The sequence below is a fragment of the Pelodiscus sinensis genome, chromosome 18, assembly GCF_052426305.1.
Source record: "Pelodiscus sinensis isolate ZL-2025 chromosome 18, ASM5242630v1, whole genome shotgun sequence".
NCBI classification, from domain to species: domain Eukaryota; kingdom Metazoa; phylum Chordata; order Testudines; family Trionychidae; genus Pelodiscus; species Pelodiscus sinensis.
In genome coordinates, this window is record NC_143069.1 from 24,449,734 (window position 1) to 24,465,307 (window position 15,574).

Sequence of the window (15,574 nt, forward strand, 5' to 3'; positions counted from 1 at the left end):
TGGTGCGGGACCTCTGCATATAAACGCTGGGTAAGTCCTGGTGGGTTTTTAATGGGCACTGCCATGTGGGTTGGTAACTCAGGGTGCCCCTGTATAAAACTATGGGACACCAACATCTTGAATACTGTGTACAGCTGTGGTCTCCTCACCTCAAAACAGATATTTTGGCCTTGGAAAGGGTTCAGAAAAGGGCAACTAACATGATTAGGGGTTTGAAACGGGTCCCATATGAAGAGAGGTTAAAGCGATGGGACTTTTCAGTTTAGAAAAGAGGAGATTGAGGGGGGACATGATAGAGGTCTATAAAAACATGAGTGGTGTGGAGAGGGTGAATCAAGAAAAGTGATTTATTAGTTCCCATAATAGAAGAACTAGAGGACACCAAATGAAGTTAATGGGTAGCAGGTTTAAAACTAATAAAAGAAAGTTCTTCTTCACACAGCGTGTAGTCAACCTGTGGAACTCCTTGCCAGAGGAGACTGTGAAGGCTAGAACTATAACAGGATTTAAAGAGAAGCTAGATAATTTCACGGAGGTTAGGTCCATAAAAGGCCATTAGCCATGAGATAGAAATAGTGTCCCTGGCCTCTGTTTGTGGAAGGCTGGAGAAGGATGGCAGGAGACAAATCGCTTGATCATTGTCTTTGGTCAACCCTCTTTGGGGCACCTGGTGCTGGCCACTGTCAGCAGACAGGCTACCCAGTACTGCCGTTCTTATGTTAGGGTTCTTGGTTGGGGCACAGGGCAGAGCCCATCGGTTCAGAGCTGCTAAGAGCAGAGTTATTTGCACTTACATCCCAGCCAGACTCCCTCGTATCCCCTAACGCAGGGCTGGGGGGATCCTTTTTTGGGTCGGGGGCCACAGAGAAATCCGTCGGGCCTTGTAGGAGTTGGGCGGCAGGAGTGGAGCTTAGTGCCTACGGGGCAAGGGAAACAGAGAGGGCACCATGTCCACAGGGCCGGGGTGCCATTTTCCCTAGGGCCTCCGGGGGGGTGGGGGGGGGTGTGTCTATGGTCTAGGAGCCAGGGCCCACCAAAGATGAATCCGACCCAGGCTCTGGTACATCTCTGCAGCGCTGCCGGCCGGTTCCCCCACCTCTTGGTCCTCAACCCAACTAGACCCACTTCCCGGCGGCTGGTTGCCCCCCGGCCAGCCCCGCTCCCTCCAGCCCCCTCCCAGCCAGCCCTGCTTCCCGGCGGCCGGTTCCCCCCCACCCCCTCTCTTCCAGCCAGTCCCGCCCCCCCCCCCCCCGGCCCCTGCTGTTCGGTATTTTTTTTAAACCATCTGGTAACCCTAGCAGGTGGGGGTGAAAAGTGCATGGAAATGCCCGCACAGGCGCGTCTGGGAATGAGATGCTGCTCTAACATCTCCGCCTCTGTTCACTTCCAGCCCCTGCCTCGTGGCGCTGGCCCCCCGTGGCCTGGGAGGGCTCCCCACGCGCACCATGGCCCGGCATAGCAAGCTGCAGAAGCACGTCCTGAGCCTGTACAGGCAGTTCCTGCGCGCTGGCCGGGAGAAGCCGGGATTCCTGCCTCGCATCCAGGCCGAGTTCCGGAAGAACGCCAGCATCCCCCGGGCCGACGTGATGCACATCGAGTATCTGCTCCGCCGTGGCCAGAGGCAGCTGGCGCAGCTCCGAGACGCAAACACCAAACAGATGGGCACCTTTGTCCAAGCCAAACCGGAGGAGCAGTGACCCCTGCTGGTTGGCGCAAGCGTCTGTCTTGTACTGGGACGGTTGGGGGTGAATTCACAGATCAGCCTTCCTGGTTCTCACATCCCTGTGCACCCCTCGTGTCCAAACACAGGTGCCTGGCTTGGCATTTGCTGAGCTAAGGTGTCTTTATTGGCAGCCAAGCTTTTAAACAGTTCAGGTGTGGATGGGTGATCTGGAGGAGATGCTCTTGTTTCCAGGACCTGGTACACAATTCATTCTACCCCTGCTGGCTCCTCTCTTCGGGTATGTCTACACTACAGCGCTAGTTCGAACTAAGCTAATTCGAACTAACGCGTCTAGAACTAAAAACTAGTTTTGCTAATTCGAACTAGCAAGTCCACATTGAGTGGACTCTGAACAGGGCTTAAGGATGGCCGGAAGCAGTGCCAGCAGGGCATCAGAGGAGGACTTAGAGCGTGGAGATGCAGTCTCAGGCTAGCCGAGGGCTGCGCTTAAAGGGTCCCGACCCCCACCCCGGACAGACAGTTCTAAGGGGTGCCCCGCTTGAAAACCAGTCCTGGCTTGGAGTGCCCGGAGTACCCACACTGGGCACATCACACCACTCAGCCATCAGCCCGGCTGCACTTGCCGCAGGCTGCCATCTGGGGAGAGGGGGTAATCGGGGGGCTGCAGGAGAGCTTCCACCCCCAGAAGCCTGCAGAGCCAGCCCAGTCCTCCCCATCGGGGGCTCGTACCCCATTTCTCCCTCGCCTCCTTCCACTTACCCTTCCCTAGCCCCCCTTCTTATTGATGTACAAAATAAAGATAACGTTTCTTCCAACATTGACTCTGTCTTTATTGAACAAAACTGGGGGAGACTGGGAAAAGGAGGTGGGAGAGGGGAAGATTAAGGCTGGGAGAGGGGAGGGCAACTAACATGATCAGGGGTTGGGAACAGGTCCCAGATGAAGAGAGGCTACAGAGACTGGGACTGTTCAGCTTAGAAAAGAGGAGACGGAGGGGGGACAGGATAGAGGTCTCTAAAAGCAGGGGTTGGGTGGAGAGGGTGCATTGAGAAAAGTTCTTCCTGAGTTCCCATAAAGAAGGACTAGAGGACACCAAAGGAAAGGACTGGGTAGCAGGCTTGAAACTAGTAAGAGAAAGTTGTTCTTCTTGACAAAGCAAATAGTTAACCGGTGGAACTCCTTGCTGCAGGAGGCTGTGAAGGCTACAACTAGAACAGAGTTTAAAGGGAAGGGAGATCAAGTCATGGAGGTTGGGTCCATGGAGTAGTCTTAGCCAGGGGGTAGGAGTGGTGTCCCTGCCCAAAGTTTGTGCAAGGCTGGAGAGGGATGGCACGAGACAAATGGCTTGGTCACTGTCTTTGGTCCATCCCCTCCACGGTCCCTAGGGTTGGCCGCTGTCGGCAGACAGGCTACTGGGCTAGATGGACCTTTGGTCTGACCCAGGACGGCCATTGTAAGCTCAGGGCTCAGGGTCGGGGGTCTCAGTGGACCCCCTTGATTTTCATGCAAACCTGCTCCTGGGTGGCCAGGCTGGCAGCTCTCCTGCCCTAGATGGCCACTTTCCTGTGCCTAGTGCGGAGATCGTGGACGAGGTCCACGATGTCCGCACTAGCCCAGGAATGTACCCGCCTCTTGCGGTCCCGGGCAAGCTTCCGGGAGCCGCCAGCCTGGTCCCGGGAAGAGGGGGTGGGCTGGGGGACATCGGGTGGGTGGCTCTGTGCCGTACAGGGCTTGCACCTGGCACGGGCACTGTAGCCAGCCCGTGCCCCTTTAAGGGGTCCGGGGCCGGGAGGGGGGCATAGAGTTTCCCTGGTGTTGGCCAGAGTGGCCACCAGGGAAACCTGGGGAGGGCTAGCCTCCCACTCGTTTGAATTAAGGGGCTACACAGCCCTTAATTCGAACTAGTAAGTTCGAACTAGGCTTAAGCCTCGTAAAATGAGGTTTTCCTAGTTCGAACTAAGCGCTCCGCTAGTTCGATTCAAATTCGAACTAGCGGAGCGCTAGTGTAGCGGCTATGAATGTTAGTTCGAACTAACGTCCGTTAGTTCGAACTAACATTGTAGTGTAGACATACCCTTCCATCCTTAGCCAAAGAGGAACAAGCCAGTTAGCCCAGGGAAATAAAAGAAAGGGAGAGCGGTGACGGAAAACCCTGTGTCTGTCATTTTTTCAAATGATCTATCTTGCCTAAAAGCCTGTCAGGGATTGGGCTCTGTTGCAGGAGGTGCTGGCGAAACACTCCGTGGATTTGGGTGCTACAATTCCTGAGTGTCGTCCGCCTTCCTGCCCCCTCCCCCCACCGAAGCGCTTTGGAAGGCTCACAAAGGACAGAGACCTGCCTTTTGAAAATCCGACTCCCCACCGGTGTCTCAAGACAGGCGGCTCTCTCTCGCCAAAAACGCAGGCAGCAGCGTGGGATGACAGGCAGCCAGGTCGCAAGGGGAGGTGCTTTTTAGACCAGTTCCCTCCTGGCACTCCGTACTGCTGCCTCTGTATCAGAGGCAGCAGCACAAGCTGGCAGCAGCCCTTGCCTGGGGGCTGGGTCTGAGCTTCTGGACCTGGTGCAAACTGGAACTGAGCGAGGCTGCCTGCCTGCCTGGCTCCTAACACACTGTAAATGCAGAGCCGCAGAGGGGGTAGGTCCCGCACCCAGCGCGAGCCAGGACTGAGACAGCTGGCCCCTGGGGACTATCGAAAAGTCAAGTAACCGATAAGAAATCATGAGGTTAATTGACTACTCAGTGAATATCTAACGTCCCTAATCCCTTTTCATAGTTCCCCTCTGGACTCTCTCTCCTAAAGCATGGCCCTGAGATCTGGACACAGTGCTCCAGCTGAGGCCTCCTCCGTGCCAAATAGCTAGGAGAGTGACCTCCCATGTCTGCCGTACGTCTCCTACCACGCCCCAGGGCTATGCCCTCTTACTGAAGGGCTTTGTGTCTGAGATCGCTTCTCTCCTAGGCTACGTCTACACAACGAGTTTTTTTGGCAACAAATATGCTAACGAGGGACTCTATGACACGCAATGTCATTTGCATATTTTCTGCCGATCCGTTTTTGTGCTCGGGGTTTGTGCGCAAAACCAAGCCATGTGGATGTTTACTTTTTGTGCAAAAAACCCCCTTTTCCCACAAGATCCCTATTTCTGCAAAAAGGCCGACCGATCTTGTGCAAAAAGGGGCTTTTGCCTAAAAAGAAAACATCCACATGGCTTGTTTTTGCGTGTTCTTGCGAAAAAACTTGTGGCGCGTCTACACTCTACGTGTGTTCTTGCAGAAGTAAATTTGCAGTAAAGCATCAGAGAACAGGGCTCCTTGCACAGGAGTTATTCCTCTCCCGACGATGACTAAGCCCCCTTTGTGCAAGAGCTGTTGTGCAAGAAGGCAGCGTGGACGGGCACCAGGGGCTTCTTGAGCAAGACACTTTTATGGCTAAAATGACCATCAGAGCTTTCTTGCACAAGAGAGCGTTCACACTGCCATGGACGCTCTTGTGCAAAAGCCCATGGCAGGGTGGAGGCACTCTTGCACGAGACCTTTTGCGCAAGAACTCCGGCGTGAAACAGCTCTCGTGCAAGAAGCCTGCAGTGTAGGGCAGGGAGCAGCCTATGAGGGAGGGGGAGGGACCCCTAGTAATGGCTCAAACTTCCCAGGGGGGTGGCCAGAGGCAGGACATTTGCCTGGCAGGGTGAGGGGGGGGCGGTGACCTCACAGGGGCTTTGGGCAGCCCTCAGCATATAAGGCAAAGGGCAGGTGGGGAGGTGATGACCTCACAGAGGGACCCACATCTCAGGCTGATAAAAGCGGGGGGCGGGCCCAGGGGACTTTGGAGACCCCCGGTTGCTTTAGCTCTGGTGCGTCTCCTCCTCACGGTTCCTTCGCGTTCTGTGAGTTCCACATCCCGACACCTTTGTGACGAAGGTAAGAGCCCCCAGGGGTTGGATCCCGCCCGGGGCCGGCTGGGTTCCAGGCAGGCCCAGCCCTCGGTCAAGGGCCAGAAGGTGATTCCTCACCTGGGCTGCGTCCTTAGCGCCACTGGGGCTTTCTCCTGGTTGGTTTCCCTTTTCCTCCATCCCCCCACATTTCTGCTCTGTTCTTGCCTCCTCTGTGACCTTCCCTTGCTGCCTCCCCCAGCTTGGGACCCAACAGACTAGCTGAAGGACGGGGGGCGGTTTGCAGGAGCCGTGGGGTGGGGGATGCAGCCCCCATAGTGGGGACTGGGGAGGTGGGGCTGGAACAAGTCTATGCCGGTGTCTTTGGGGAGAACGCTCCACCCCCCACACCTTAGATTCTCCCCTGATTGGCCAAGAAGGGGCTGTTGATGGGCAGGAGACTCGTGGAATGAGGAGTAACGGTAGTTTGAACTAGGAAGCCTAGTTCGAACTACCTAGTTCGTGCCCCGTGTAGCCGCGCTGCACGGGGTTCGAACGAGCGGGGTTTTAAAAATGGCGGCTCCCCGCTTATGCAAATGAAGCCCGGGAAATTCAAATCCCGGGCTTCATTTGCAAGTGCGGTATGCCTACATTACCCTCCTAGTTCGAACTAGCGGGGTAGTGTAGACATACCCTCAGGTCCTTGCAGTGCCTGTGCAAGACCGAACCGATAAGCAAGGGGCCATTTGGGGGCTGGGGGCAGTCGCTCTGGGGAGCTGGAACCCCTGGATTTCGTTCATCAGGCTGCGCCCCAAGCTCCCCTTTGCTCCCCTCATTTCCAGCATGGCCAAACGTTTTCGGCTGTGGTTCAAGAAAGCCCTGAAGATGGCCCCAGGGCCGGTGGGGAGCAGCTTCTCCGTCCCCGCGGGCGGGGAAGCTGGATCCCACCAGCTCGGGGCGACTCGCCCACCGGCCAGGCCCCCCCGGACCTGGCTCCAGAGGCGGCTGGGCAGGCGGGACCCAGCCCAGCGGGGGAGCCGGGTAGGGTGGCTCCGGGGCCTCCTCTGTGGAGAGAAACACCTGCCCCGGGAGCCCAGCCCCCATTACCACCAGGGGGCATCGCCCTGCCCGGCCCCCGGGGACCTGCCAGTCTCCGGGAGCCCCCAGCCCGTCGCTCCCCGCACCAGCCCCTGCAGCTGTGGGTCCAGGTCCGTCAGCAGCAGCGCCTGGGCCTCCAGCTGCAGCCGGGCCACCTCCTGCAGCCGCTCAGACCCAGGTGAGGGGCCATGAACACGCTGGGCCCAGGGGCTCACCCAGTACCCAGGGGGGGCAGCCCCAGTGTCTGCCCCGCAGCCAGGGCAATGGATGGGGGCGGGGGCTGCTTGGCTCTCTTGTTCCTGGTGGGGGCTCTGCTGAGGGCGTTGGCAGATGTGAGGGTGGAAGGGGGATGGGTCCCTGCGAGGGGCGTGTGGGGCCCAACCTGCCCTGGGTCCCTGACATGGGGGCGCGTGACCCCTGCTGGCCGCTGGAGTCACCCTGGTCCCTTCCCTCCCGCACAGAGCCCCCCTGCGCCTCGGCGGAGCTCTGCCAGGAGCGGATGGACTCCCGGGTGGAGGAAGGGGCCATCTACGACATCGAAGAGCAGCTCCACTCCCGGGACACGGTAGGAACCTTCTCCACACGGGGGGGACCCGAGATTGTCCGGCCCCTTCCCAGCACGCCCCCCCCCCCTCCGGGAGGGGCTTGTCCCTGGGGATCCCCCTGGGGCCCCTTCTCCTGCATGACCTGGACCCCCCAAGCTGGGGGCTCTTGTCATGCACCAGCTGGGCCCCCACAAGCCTGAGGCAGCAGTTGGGGGGGGGAGTGTGGGTGCTTGGACAACCAGCAGCTCCCACCTCCACTCCTGGGAGACCTGAGCCCTGCAGCTGTCCGTGGGGGGCAGGCAGGCCCCAGGCTCACAGACTCTCTCTGGGGTGCAGAGCCCAGCCGCCCTGCAGCGGTTCCTCTTGGCCATCCCCCTCGCCTGCCTCGCCGCCCTCCAAAGGGGCGAGGACACCCTGGCGCTGCGCTGCTGCAAGGACACCATGATGGCCAGGATCGTTGTAAGCGAGTCGCGGCAGCCGGGAGGAGGGAAGGGGATACGTGGGGTGGACAGGGGTCTGCCTGGGCCATGGCGGCCGGTGGGGGTGCTGGAAACGGGATGGGTGGAGCCAGGAGGGCTGGAGGTGCACATGGGGAGGGTGGGTGGGGATGCTGGAGGAGGGAGGGACACAGAAATGGGGCAGGTGTGGGGTGCCGGACAGGAAGGGGGATTCAGGACAGGGAGGGGTCTCCCCGGGCCATGGGGGGCTGGAAGGGAGCCGAGCGGGCTGCTGGGGATGCGCCTGGGGAGCAGGGATGAGGAGGTTCAGAGGCTGGTCACCAGGGCAGGGAGGGGCAGGAGACGGCCTGGGGACAAGGATTGAGCTGGTCCCGGTTTGGGAGGGGGGTGCTGGGAGGGGCCCTGTGTCGGGCAGGGGGGCTACAGGGCAGCGGGAGGCAGTGGGGTTGGATCCTGCTGGGTGGGGGCGCTGGCTGCGTGAGCGTCTCTTGGGGGCCCAGCCTCACACGCCCCTTTGTCTCCTTGGGTCTCCCAGGAGATCATGGAGGACTCGCCCCCCCCGCTGGTCTTGGCCGACTGCCTCAACGCCGCCTGCAGCCTCAGGTACCGACCCCCCCCCGCCCCGCCGACTCCCCCCAGAGCAGATCCCCTGGCCAGGGAGTGGGAAAGTCTCTGTCTCCTGCTGCTGAATTAACAGCCTCTGCCCCTCTCTCCTGCCAGCACCTTGCAGCCTCCCCTGCAGGCCCAGCTCCTGAGCCCCCTGCTGATGGCGGCCGTGGGACAGACTGTGTCTGGGGACTGGCAGCAGGAGCCCATCCACACGCAGGTACGTCCCTCCGGGCCCTGCTCCCGGGCTGGGCTGGAGCTCCAGAGAGGAGTGGGGGGGGGGGGGTGGCAGAGGGAGGGAAGAAGCTGCAGGTTTGGATCCTTCCCTCCAGGGTTCCCGTTGCTCTCCCGGGGGGCCCGTCCCTTCCATGCCCAGCCTGGGCTCCTCCCTGCTCTGCGAGGCGGCTCAGACCCTGCTCAAGGCTGCACCCCGGAGCCAGCGGGTGGCCTGGATCCCCCAACCCCCCTCTGACCCAGGGCTCCCCCTTGTCTTGCAGCAGTTCATCCGGGCCCTTCCCTACGACCTCCAGGCCCTACTGGCGAGCCTCCTCGCCGAGTCCCCAGACACCGCCCGGCTGCAGCTCATAATGGAGGTGAGCCCCGTGGGGGGGACGGGGCCATTGTCCCTGCTTCCTCGGGGGGGGGCCGAGAGAGGAGCAGTGTCAGTGGCTGGGGGGGGCACAGTCCGAGAGGAGCCCCAGGCTCTGCCCAGAACCGGCACCTCCCTACGGGTCCTGACCTGCCTCTTTCCCCCCCAGCACCTGAGCCCGTGGCTGGAGTCCCGCCTGCCCCAGGAGCGAGCCAGGGCCCTTGGCAGCACCACGGCCCTGCTGGGAGTCGCCACCACCCTCCCGGGGTTTGACGTAAGTGACCTCGGAGCCGGGGGGTCTGGGGCTGCAGGGCGCGGGGCTGGGAGCGTCCCCGGGAGGCAGAGGCAGGGCCGGGAATGGGCCGGGAATGGGCCGCGTTCTCCTTTCCCCGGGGAGGGGCGACCCTGGGCCCTTCAGGGGGGCTCTTGAGGGACTGGGCCTGGGGACTGGGGAGTGGCCGTCAGTGGATCCCCTTGTTCCACCCCCGGAGTGACCCTTCAGTCGGGGCCATTGCTCAGGGTTGTCTCCTCGCAAGGCCGGCCCCGCCCCGCCCCGGGAGGTGTCACTGTCCGTCCCCCGAGCTCAGACCCGCCTCGGCGGCCGTTTGCATGGGACGTGCAGCCCCAGGATGCTGAGGGACCCCCCCTCTTCTCTCCCCTCAGAACTCCGCCGACTGGCCGAGGATGGGTCACCACGTGGCCCAGCTGGGCCTTTTTATTTCGGACCCATCCGAAGACGTCAGCCGGCTGGCCCGGGAGGGGGTGCACAGCCTGTATCAACTCCTCCTGCACCACAGGGGTAAGGAACCCAGCCGGGACCTGGGCCCCAGGGACACCCTGAGGGTGCCGGCGGCGGGGGGAGGGGACCCAGCCCTTTTCCCCCAGACTGGCCCAAGGGGGGATGCGTCCCTCTGTGTTCCCCTTCTGCCCCCTGTGCCCCTCCATTTGCCCAGGGATGCCTGCAGGGACCCGTGGGAGGGGAAGGGCTCAGACCTGCCAGCAGAATGACCCTGTTGTGTCTCTTGCAGGCCTCAACATCCACCAGGCAGAGGACCTGTGGTGCAGACACTACTACAAAGAAAGATGGGTCCTGGCTCACAGCAACAGCGTGAGGGTGGGAGAGGTAAGGACGCGCTGCCAGGGCAGGGCAGGGCTCGGGGGTGGGGCTGGCTGGGGCCCTTGTGGGGGTAGGAGGGTCTTGGGGGCAGGAGGAAGCTGTGACCCGGGGCAGGGGTTGGGGTGCCGGGTGAGGAGAGCGTCTGGGTGCAGGGTCTGGAAGGGAGTTTGGGGGAGGAGGAAGCTGTTTTAGCCCCAGGAGTTGGGGCCGGGCTCTGGGCCGTCAGCTGAAACCTCCTGTGCTCTTGATTCCAGGTCTTTGGGCAGCTCTTCACAGCAGAGCAGGAGAATTGCTTTTTGGACAAGGCTCTGCTCGCTGCCCGCTCCCCCCTGCGGCGCCCCAGCCAGGCCGGGCTGGTCCTGGCCCACGCCCTGCATGGGCAGGCCCATCAGCTCCTGGAATACATGGTGAGCAGCCGGAGCAGATCAGGAGAGTGGGGCAGGGCCAGGGTCTCCTTCCCATCCCCTCAGGGAGTCCCCCGCCCCTTTCCTCAGGCTGCCCCCACCCCACGTCCCTGCTGGCAGAATCCCTCCTGCCCCTGCGAGCGTCCCTGGGGGTGGGGGAGGCTCTGAACACAGAAACTGTCCTAGGAGGCGGGAGGGGGCCGAGGTGTCAGGAGCTCTGGGGGGGGAGGGGGGTCAGGAGCTCACCCTGCGGGCCTGACGGGGGGTGACCAGAGAGCAGGGGGAGGAGGGTGGAAATGCTGGGGGGCCAGTTCCCCTGAGTCCCCAGGGATGAATGTGACGGATTCTGCTTCCCTTGCAGCAGGAAGACACCCAGGGTATGTCTACACTACAAAGTTAGTTCGAACTAACTTAGTTCGAATTAGTTAATTCGAACTAAGCTAGTTCGAACTAACGCGTCTAGAACTAAAAACTAGTTCGAACTAGCGTTTTGCTAGTTCGAACTAGCAAGTCCACATTGAGTGGACTCTGAACAGGGCTTAAGGATGGCCGGAAGCAGTGCCGGCAGGGCATAAAAGGAGGACTTAGAGCATGGAGATGCTGTCTCAGGCTAGCCGAGGGCTGCGCTTAAAGGGTCCCGACCCCCACCCCGGACACACAGTTCTAAGGGGTGCCCCGCTTGCAAAGAAGTTCTGGCTTGGAGTGCCCTGAGTGCCCACACTGGGCACATCACACCACTCGGCCATCAGCCCAGCTGCACTTGCCGCAGGCTGCCATCTGGGGAGAGGGAGTAATTGGGGGGCTGCAGGAGAGCTTCCACCCCCAGAAGCCCGCAGAGCCAGCCCAGTCCTCCCCATCGGGGGCTCGTACCCCATTCTTCCCTCACCTCCTTCCACTTACCCTTCCTTAGCCCCCCTTCTTATTGATGTACAAAATAAAGATAACGTTTCTTCCAACATTGACTCTGTCTTTATTGAAAAAAAACTGGGGGAGACTGGGAAAAGGAGGTGGGAGAGGGGAAGAGAAAGGCTGGGAGAGGGGAGGGCAACTAACATGATCAGGGGTTGGGAACAGGTCCCAGATGAAGAGAGGCTACAGAGACTGGGACTGTTCAGCTTAGAAAAGAGGAGACGGAGGGGGGACAGGATAGAGGTCTCTAAAAGCAGGGGTTGGGTGGAGAGGGTGCATTGAGAAAAGTTCTTCCTGAGTTCCCATAAAGAAGGACTAGAGGACACCAAAGGAAAGGACTGGGTAGCAGGCTTGAAACTAGTAAGAGAAAGTTGTTCTTCTTGACAAAGCAAATAGTTAACCTGTGGAACTCCTTGCTGCAGGAGGCTGTGAAGGCTACAACTAGAACAGAGTTTAAAGGGAAGTGAGATAAAGTGATGGAGGTTGGGTCCATGGAGTCCTATTAGCCAGAGGGTAGGAGTGGTGTCCCTGCCCAAAGTTTGTGGAAGGCTGGAGAGGGATGGCACGAGACAAATGGCTTGGTCATTGTCTTCGGTCCATCCCCTCCAGGGTCCCTAGGGTTGGCCTCTGTCGGCAGACAGGCTACTGGGCTAGATGGACCTTTGGTCTGACCCAGTACGGCCATTGTAAGCTCAGGGCTCAGTGTCGGGGGTCTCAGTGGACCCCCTTGATTTTCATGCACACCTGGTCCTGGGTGGCCAGGCTGGCAGCTCTCCTGCCCTAGACGGCCACTTTCCTGTGCCTAATGCGGAGATCGTGGACGAGGTCCACGATGTCCGCACTAGCCCAGGAAGGTGCCCGCCTCTTGCGGTCCAGGGCAAGCTCCCGGGAGCCGCCAGCCTGGTCCCGGCAAGAGGGGGTGGGCTGGGGGGCATCGGGTGGGTGGCTCTGTGCCGTGCCAGGTGCAGGGTCTGCTGGCTGGGTGCTGGCAGGCTTGCACCTGGCACGGGCACCGTAGCCAGCCCGTGCCCCTTTAAGGGGTCCGGGGCCGGGAGGGGGGCATAGAGTTTCCCTGGTGTTGGCCAGAGTGGCCACCAGGGAAACCTGGGGAGGGCTAGCCTCCCACTAGTTCGAACTAAAGGGCTACACAGCCCTTAGTTCGAACTAGCTAGTTCGAACTAGGCGTTAGTCCTCGTAAAATGAGGTTTTCCTAGTTCGAACTAAGCGCTCCGCTAGTTCGATTCAAATTCGAACTAGCGGAGCGCTAGTGTAGCACCTATTAAAGTTAGTTCGAACTAACGTCCGTTAGTTCGAACTAACTTTGTAGTGTAGACATACCCCCAGTGAGAGCAGCAAGAGCTGAGGAGCCAGCAGCTGCGTCCCCCTCCCCCCAACCCTCCCAATTGTATTGAATTGTATTTACATTCTCATTAAACAATGTTTCAAAAAACATTTGGATCAGGCTTGGTCAATAATTTGTAATGGGGGGGCCATTTTGGCAACTGATCAAGGGCCACATTTCTACCGAGGGCTTTGGGGTCTGGGACGGGGTGGTTGGGTGCAGAAGGGAGCTTAGGGGTGGAGCCTGGGTGCAGGGGGGGGGTATGATCTGGGGCGGTGGATAGGGGTGCAGGGTCCAGGAGGGGGTATGGGCGCAGGAGAGGACTCTGGCCTGGGGGAGGGGCTCTAGAGGGGTGCAGGGTCAGGGAGGGAGCTGTGACCTGGGTGAAGGGGGAGCAGAAGGTTTGGGGGAGGGGGTGCGGGTGCCAGAGAGGAGTCTGGCCTGGGGGAGGGGTGTCGGGGGGGTGCAGGGTCAGGGAGGGAGCTGTGACCTGGGTGAAGGGGGAGCAGAGGGTTTGGGGGAGGGGGTGCGGGTGCCAGAGAGGAGTCTGGCCTGGGGGAGGGGTGTCGGGGGGGTGCAGGGTCAGGGAGGGAGCTGTGACCTGGGTGAAGGGGGAGCAGAGGGTTTGGGGGAGGGGGTGCGGGTGCCAGAGAGGAGTCTGGCCTGGGGGAGGGGTGTCGGGGGGTGCAGGGTCAGGGAGGGAGCTGTGATCTGAGGGAATGGGGGACGCAGGTTCAGGTGGTCGCCTGGGACAGGCAGTCGGGGAGGGGACGTGGGCGCCAGGGGCAGGCTCTGGCTGCGGAGGTGCCTACCTAGGCAGCTGCGTATGGGGGAGCCCGACTGTCACCTGAGGGGATGGGGGAGCTCAATTTTCAACTGCGGGGAATGGAGGAAATACTGTGGAGTGGAGGGAGCGAGATGGGGGGGGCTGAATTGTTCCCGGAGGGGAGATCTCCCTGGCTTGGGGGGGGGGGCGTTTCCAGCAAAGCCCTCACATAAGAGGGGGACAGACGGGGGGAGGGAGAGGACGGGGATGGGCAGGGCAGGTGGAAATGGGGAGGGGCAGGAGAAGGGAAGGGGGAGGAGATGGAGGAGAGCAGGGGATAGGAGTGGGGGCGGGGATGAGGAGCAGGACAGAGGCAGGGCAGTGGTGGTGATGGCTGAGCGATGAGAACAGCTCGCAGGGAGCTTAAAGCCAGCAGATGCTTTTCGGCAGAGTTGCCATTTGCCCTGGCGGCTTTGCCAGAATAGCTGTGCCAGCGGGGGGGTGGCGGGGGGGGGCTTTTGCCACACACCCAAGCCAAGCCAGCTGTGGCGGCAAAGCCTTGTGATGTAACCTAAGCCCTTGGCAAGGTCGGGATCAACCTGCTCTGACAATTTCTCGGACCGGCGGGATGAGAAACAAGGATCGTGCAGGGAGATGGGGATGACTAGGAAGCGAATCCAGGTGTGGGGGGAATATCCTGGGTTGGAGGGTCAGTCGATACCCCCGCCTGCCACTGTCTGCCGGGGCTCTGCCCGCAAGATGGAACCAACAGCTGAGTTTGCTTTTCTGCCCCGTCGTGGGCACAAAAGGCCCAGAGCAGCCTCCTGCTATCTTGGAGGAAAGGGGCCAAAGTTCAGGAAGCAGGTGCCAGGCTGGGCTGGAATCCGCGAGTGCCGCTTTTGCTTTGCCCTTCCTGGAAGCTGGGCTGCAGGTGAGTGGCGGTTTCATCTCTGCTCTTGGGGTGTTTCTTGTGGGTTCCGAGTGTGGATCTGAGAGGGGCTGCGCAGGGGCAGTGTCATGAACGTGCTGTAAGCGTTACAGCCCCTTCTGCGCAGGCTGGCTCCAGCCTCCCGTCTGTCTCCAAGCCCTGGGGGAGAGGCAGGAGGCCAGCAGCATGGCCTAGTGGAGGGGGCAGGGGGTTGGGCGTAAGAACTCCCGGGTTCTAATCTAATGCCACCTAGTGACTAAGGCACAGAGTTGTGTGTTAGACCCTTGCTCCTCAATTCTGCGCTCACTCTCGCGCTGGTGACCTTGGAGAGGCCTTTCAGGTCTCCCTTTCCCTGTCCATCAAAGGCAGGCAAGTGCGATGTAATGCCCTGGAGCAAGTGCTTTGGGACGTGTCGCACAAGTGTGCCTGGCTCACAAGCGTGTCAGCACAGGTGTGTAAAAGCGTGACGAAGGCTTTGAGATCGATGCCGAAGGCTTGTGAGGCTGTGGCTGGCCAAGTGACAGGGAAATGAAAGGTCAGAGTTTGGTCAGTTAGATTTTATGGTAATACACTGAGACGAAGCACTTTGGGCGTATATACGATAATGTCTTTCCAAGTGCGTTAGTTCAAGCCGTGTCCTAGGAGCCAAGAGGTGAGACAAACATGCTTGGTCCTGTCTCGGTGCAGGGGTGGACTAGATCAGTGCTTCTCGACCAGTGGTACGAGTCCCCTTAAAGGTACTCAAGAGATGTGTGGGGGACACGTCAACACAACTGAAATTTGGAGAAAACTGAATTTTAGTTTTCAGTTTGACAGCGCTTTATTCTTTTTGTACCTTTTACACCCAAAAATGCCATCGCCCGCCCGGCTACGATGCAGTTGTTTAAACAAATGTGTTGCAACGGTAGAAAAAAATTGTGTGTGTCTGAAAACTGTAGGTACTGGGGGTACTTACACATTTTTTTTTAAAGGGGGTACATTATAAAAAAAGTTTGCGAAACACTGGACCTATCATGGTCCCTTCCACTCAGACTTTTCTATGATTCTGTGACAGGGCTGGGCGATAATTTTCAGAAGGGGGCCACTTAATGGATTTTGGTATGGGGTCATAGGCCGGCTCCACCCACAGAAGGGGCGGAGCCTGAGGCAGAAGGGGCGGTGTTGTGGACTAGCCCACCCTCAGAGTTCTCCGTGGCTGAGGCTTTCAATTAAAAGCACAGAAAAGAGCTCACAGCTTTGCCACTACTGGCAGCTGTC

General features: G+C 59.9%; 1 protein-coding gene across 1 annotated transcript in view; it reads left to right on the top strand.

The window, feature by feature from the left end:
• The window catches only part of LOC142823388 (uncharacterized), a 115,789-nt gene that overhangs the window by 69,555 nt on the left and 30,660 nt on the right, over positions 1-15,574 (top strand). Inside the window, exon 4 of the mRNA XM_089770418.1 lies at positions 8,192-8,259. Coding sequence (XP_089626544.1) covers positions 8,192-8,259 — 68 coding nt within the window. The remainder of the gene's footprint in view (positions 1-8,191; positions 8,260-15,574) is intronic.